General features: G+C 46.0%; 1 protein-coding gene across 1 annotated transcript; it reads right to left on the bottom strand.

Annotated features, from left to right (window-relative positions):
• Positions 1 to 454: 454 nt before the first annotated feature.
• KIAA1191 (KIAA1191 ortholog) lies at positions 455 to 4,660 on the bottom strand. Its single transcript, XM_008941450.1, has 5 exons — positions 4,534 to 4,660; positions 2,813 to 2,937; positions 1,609 to 1,715; positions 1,157 to 1,293; positions 455 to 699 (listed from the first exon to the last, which is right to left on the bottom strand). The coding sequence occupies exons 1-5, from the start codon at positions 4,658 to 4,660 to the stop codon at positions 491 to 493; spliced, it is 705 nt and encodes a 234-aa protein (XP_008939698.1). The 3' UTR covers positions 455 to 490.
• Between the last annotated feature and the right edge of the window lie 1,083 nt (positions 4,661 to 5,743).

Genomic DNA, 5,743 nt, shown 5'->3' with positions numbered 1-5,743 from the left:
TGCCACATTTAAGACTGACCCACCACATTCCCAGAGCAACTTCCTTCTGGCAGTTAATGGTCCAGTTTTCAGTCCTTGTTTTCATAGTTTTCTGCTGGTGTTCTGTATATGCCAGACAGAACCACAGTCCTCCTGAGGGTACTTCAGCACTGAGCAGAGCAAGACAATCAGACCACAGGCAGACAAGCCAGCCTGCTTGCACACCACATGCAGTCCTGTCCCACAACACATGGTTTGAGGTTTTACTGCACATCTAGTGCAGCCTAGCAGACCCAACTGCTGTGAGACAGCAGACAGGATGGATCACATTGCTTTAGTACTAGTGCAGAAGTTTTTCCAAGCCTGGCTTTAGGAGGGCAGCCACAACCATTTCCTTTTCTGAGATGAAGAGCTGGAAGGGAGACTTTCCTATTTTGCTGCAGCACAGTGGGATAGGGAAGCAGCACCTAAGACACCCTGCAGCCCACTAAGGACACCAGAAGCATTCTTCCTAGAACCCAGTGGGAGTGAGCACATTCAGATCCCGAGGTTTGATGTTATGGGAACGTGAAGATTGTTTCCTCCCTTCTGTGACTGGAATGTCCATTTTGGGTGGCTTGAAGGTGACTGGATCCTCTGGCATCCTAGTAGCCTGAGCACGCATCAGCTCCATTGGGGATGGCTTCTGGGCACCCTTATAGGATTGGATGGTAAATCCTCCTGATGAAAAAATAATCACAGCAAGTAAGAGGTTGTAGAATTACCCAAATCCTTTTTCCTCTGGTGCCAGGAGTGAGCAGTGTCACCAATGCCCCACACTGCAGGAAGTTTACACAAGACCTATCAGCCTCATGTCATTGAAAGCCTGTTCCAAATCAGCAGCTGGCACTTCAGTTCTGGTTCCACCAGACAGAGTAAAAAGCTGTCACCTTCACACCTTGCCCTTTCACTGCAGCTCAGTGTAAGTTATTTCTACTTTGAGGTAAAACCTATGCCAAATATCTAACTGCTTTGTAGTTAGGCACAGAAATTATATGAATAGCACACATTCACAAAGTAACAAAGCAAAGCAGGATAAGGCTCCAGAAACAAACAGCTAGCAAGTTTGTTGTGTGACAGCTCTCCTTGAGCTCTTGCAGGCCAGGTCTCGCAGACCAGGAGATTTGAGAGGACATACCTGGATCACTGGTGCGTTTCTGCATGGCTTTAGGTCCAAAAAAGCTCCATCTTTCAGATGGCAATTTGTCCCCACCAGCTTCCAGGGCAAAGTCTGGGCCAGTGATAGAAGTAGAGGATCCCTGACTAAACCAACCCCTGGAGAAAAATCATTGAGACAAAGCATGAGAATAAATACTTCAAGTGGCCCCACTGTGCCAGGAACTTTTACATAGAGTTATTGGGGCAATCTAAACAATCTTAATAGTTTTGTTACCACCCAGGATGAACTTATATATGCTCAAGTTCCACAAGCTTTCAACATTTGGATCTATCCAACACAAATCCACAGGCAGGCTCTGAATTTTGCCCCTTAGACAGTCCCTTGCTGGATAAGGAGGTTATTTGTAGCAGCTCCCAACTCAACAGCCTGCAGGAAACCAAAGGAGGCAGTGGTTTGCCAGAACAGAGTACCTGGATTTATGCTTGGGAGAGGAGTGGGGAGTGCTGCTTGGAGTGGACTGAGCAGAAGTAGTCTGTCTGTCATCTTTTGTCGTCTCTCCACTCTGCATTTTTAGCTTCTGTTAGGAGAGGCAAGAGAAACACAGAAGCAACAGAACTTAAACACAAGACCTGAGGAACAAACAGCTGGTTTTATTGTTAGAACTGGACAATTGTTTCTACCCCAGGCAATAAATGATTTAACTGTCACTTCATGTGAAGTTAAAACCAGTAGTACAATACTTGCACAGACGCCCTTCAGCTTCTTTCCACATGAGATATAAGCATTTTGGAAACCTACTGCAGCCAGGATGCTCCAGGCTAGAGAAGTGAAATAACACCTGCCCCTCACTCTACAATTCAGAGTCACTACTCAGCAGTAACACTGTCCACAGCAGCATTCACAAGGTGGCTGTGGATGCACTAGAGGCAGCATCAGTTCAGCCACCCAGGAACAAGTGTGAATGCCCCAGTAACCATTCCTCTTTCAGCACAAGTTCTAATGAAGGCGAGACCAGACCTCATACAGTCAGTACAAACTGAACTTCAAAGAAGTCACTCCAAGGGCAGTTATAGTTCAAACACCACCCAGCCATCTTGGAACATTTCCTGTGGCTACCCAAGCCACACTAATGCAATTCACAAACACTGTTATTGAAACTTTGACCTTGGGGAAGCACGCTTGGAGAGTTCTCTATTAAACTCCAACCGCAAGATTCCTGAGGACAACCAAGCTCATTGGAAACATGTTGACTCAAGACCTTTGTCTTTATTTCCAGTAAGAGGCAAGTCCAACTTCAACTACTAACTTCCACATCAGAAATGCATATTTTACAAGTTCTCTTGGGACAAACAGTTACAACAGTCAACTGCAGGGCACCACTCAAAGGTACAGCAAGAAAACAGAGTCTGCATAGGGATGCCCCCACTTGGAAGGACAACTGTGATAGCCTGACGTGACTGTGGAACATGGCAGATTCCAGAAAGAAGTTTCAGAACCATAAAGGCTAATACTAACTTTAAAATATGCAACCTTTTGTACACAGTGAGCTAAAAGCCTTCAGAGGAAGCAGTTTAAGGAGAGTCCTTGGAACACATTCCAAAAGTAACGTCACCAGATGGGTGTTAAGCTAGTACACAGCCTGCAGGGAGGAAGCCAGTGGAAAACAAGCCTTACATGGACTGCTTCAGCCACTCGGTGATACTTGGTCTCCTCAGTAGTGAGGCCTTTGTGGGGAGTGTAGCCAGCATCCCTCAGCCCTGCCTGCTGCTCAAAGCGCTGAATGCTCTCCTGAGTCTGCTCTGGAATGGACAAAGCACATTCACACAGAAATGACACCACAAGCAGCTCACAGAGGCAACATCAGCAAAAAAATGTACCGCCCTTTTTTCTTCACTCGTGATCAGTTGATAGAAGCAGCAAGACAAGCAGAATACCTCCTTAGCAAGATGAAGCTAAGGAGGTGTTCTGACTTGATACAGATGAGCAGTGATCTGTCCCAAATCACCAGATGCATTAAAAATGCAACAGTTGTAACTAAACCATCTCACCCAAGCAGCTGCATCACTCCTAATTACAGCTTCCTCTATCTAGGAGACCCCAATAAACTGGACATTTTAAGTGGGCCTCTAGATTCAAGGGAGTTTGTTTTTTTGTTGGCCAAAAAAAAAAAATCTTCTGAAAGGCTGTCTACACTAACTTATCTGACAGTCACAGCCTTGCAGAGCAGGTGGTAAAGGCTCAGTGATTCTAGTTTAGGTGAAATAAGCTATTTTGGACAAATACTGAGCCAGGATCTAAAACACTTGATATCAACTTCAGTTTTGGAAAACATTAAGTGCTTTCCCCACACCCACAACCAGCATAAGATATTCACTCCCTAGTGGAACTAAAAAAGCCAAAAGGCCAATGTCTTCTTTAAAAGAGGTAGCACTTCTCATGTCAATGTTATTTGCAGAGATAGTGCACTGCGTATGAGAAATCTAGGAGGAGCTCTGTCTGTATTTCCAACTTGTGACCAAACATTCTCCCTGGGAAGCACAGGCTGGGGGTCCTGAATTCTTACTGCACCAGGACATTTTTAGGCCATTGTGGTTTTAACCAGATGGGCATTTCATCATTAGGCTGGAACAGGAGCTGCTTTCCAGAAGTTCTGATGCAGTGGTTATTTCTGAGCCAAGACTAAAAGTCCAAACGCATAGCTGTTCCAAAGCACAGGTCTGCAAATCTGGAAGCCTTTGGAAAGATTGCTTGGAATAAAAGATAAAGCTCAGACCCAGCTGCTAAAAGAAGAGGCAGCAGGGACAGATTAACACATGAATGAGTCCTCTCATTGCAAATGGGCATGTCTTCCCTGCAAACATAACTGACCCAATTTGATTTTAAAGCATCATGATTTATGAGCTTTGTTTTTTTAAAAGTGCTCCTGTTAGCAAGACAGCTGCTGCTCCTGCTATTAACAATCATAATGCCAGCAAGGGCTCCATTAGCACAGCACATCAGCTCTCCACACCACTCGGGTGATTTTAGAGCTTTACCTGTCACTCAGAAATAACAAGTTAATAAGCAAACAGGGCAGCAGCAGCAGCTGCCTCCGCACTCCACTAACAAGGTGGCATGGACTGCAGTGTCCTATCAGCAGATAACATACCCTGCCCCCCTCCCTCATCACCCACCACCAGCACATGGAAACACAGGCAGCAAGTGCAGCCGATTCCCTAGTTCCTTGCTTCCTTCTAGAAGCATCCTCAAAAAAAACTCAGACAGCTCAAAAGCTGAGTCAATCTGAACCCACAAGCTGTCCAGGAGCTCTGCTAGTTCCCTTGAGGCATTACCAAGCCAGCACCCTCCTGTGCCCACACCCCACTAGCCACCAATGTAGAGATGAGAGTTCTTACTTGTCATGAGAGAGTTCATGATGATATGAGTGGCCTTGGCCTTCACCACAGGTACCTTGTTCACACTTTCAGTGGATGAAGAAGGAGTTATGACAGGTGCATTCATGTTAGCATCCCCTTCCTCCATCTGTGGGGAGGAAGCAGAGTACAGTTTAAGATGACAAAGTACCTCAGCCTCTTACCAGGACACATCTCTAACTACTCACACAGAACACAAGGCCCAGCTGCTCTAGTAGTGAGCCTTCATCCCATGGAATAAACCTGTACACTGTTCTCACTGCAGCCCAGGAACATTCAGAGCTTGAATCTTATAATTATTTGCAATGAGCAAGCAACTTGCATCCAACATGTGAAAATGCACCTGGCTCAGAGCCAGCAAGCTGTTAGTCTAAGTACAGAAAAGGTCAACAGGAAAAAAACAGAGCATATCTACTTCCATTCTCATAACAGCAAACTCTAGGTCAGCTAGGCAAGAGCACCGTCCCACAGACAGCTCAGAAACACAAACCATCACAGAACAGCAGTCACATGGGTTAGAGGCTGGTGTTTAGCTCTTGTTCACCCCCACACTGCTTTTACCCATCTCTTGCTCAGCCTACCTAGTGGGCACAGCTCTACCACTGATCAGGAGACCCCAGCAACAAAGAATCAGAAAAGGAATGCTAGAAAACGAGATCCTGTGAAACACAGACTTCCTCCTCCTAACACAGGAGCTGTTGTTCCATAACTGGACAATTTGCTTTCTCTGCCAGACCACAACTGTAGGTTTTCTTTCCCAAGATTTTTAAACAAAATGAGATGAAAAACAGAAGTACAAAAGGATACAAAGTTATTTATTTCAGTTAAAGAACATTTAACTTCACCTCAAACTCCTCTGAATTGAAAATTTGCACTCAGTGCATCCCCAGAGTAATTTCATAGAACACTGTGTTAGACAGGACCTTTACAGATCACCTCGTCCTGGCCTCCTGCTGCAGCCAAGGGCATCCCTCACTAGAGCAGGCTGCTGGAAGCCTTGTCCCACCTGGCTTTGAACTCCTTCACAGAGGGAGTATCCACAGCTCCTCCAGGCAGCCTGTTCCAGTGCCCCACCACCCTCACGGGGAAGAGCTGACATCCGACCAAACCGATCTTTTGTCCCGGTTTAACTACGCCCGGTTACAGCCTGCAGTTTTTCTACCCACGAACGCCTCCCGTAAGCGAGCGGCCC

This window comes from Merops nubicus, unplaced genomic scaffold (genome assembly GCF_000691845.1).
Source record: "Merops nubicus isolate BGI_N331 unplaced genomic scaffold, ASM69184v1 scaffold30845, whole genome shotgun sequence".
NCBI lineage: Eukaryota > Metazoa > Chordata > Aves > Coraciiformes > Meropidae > Merops > Merops nubicus.
This window is presented reverse-complemented; position numbering and strand designations above follow the sequence as displayed.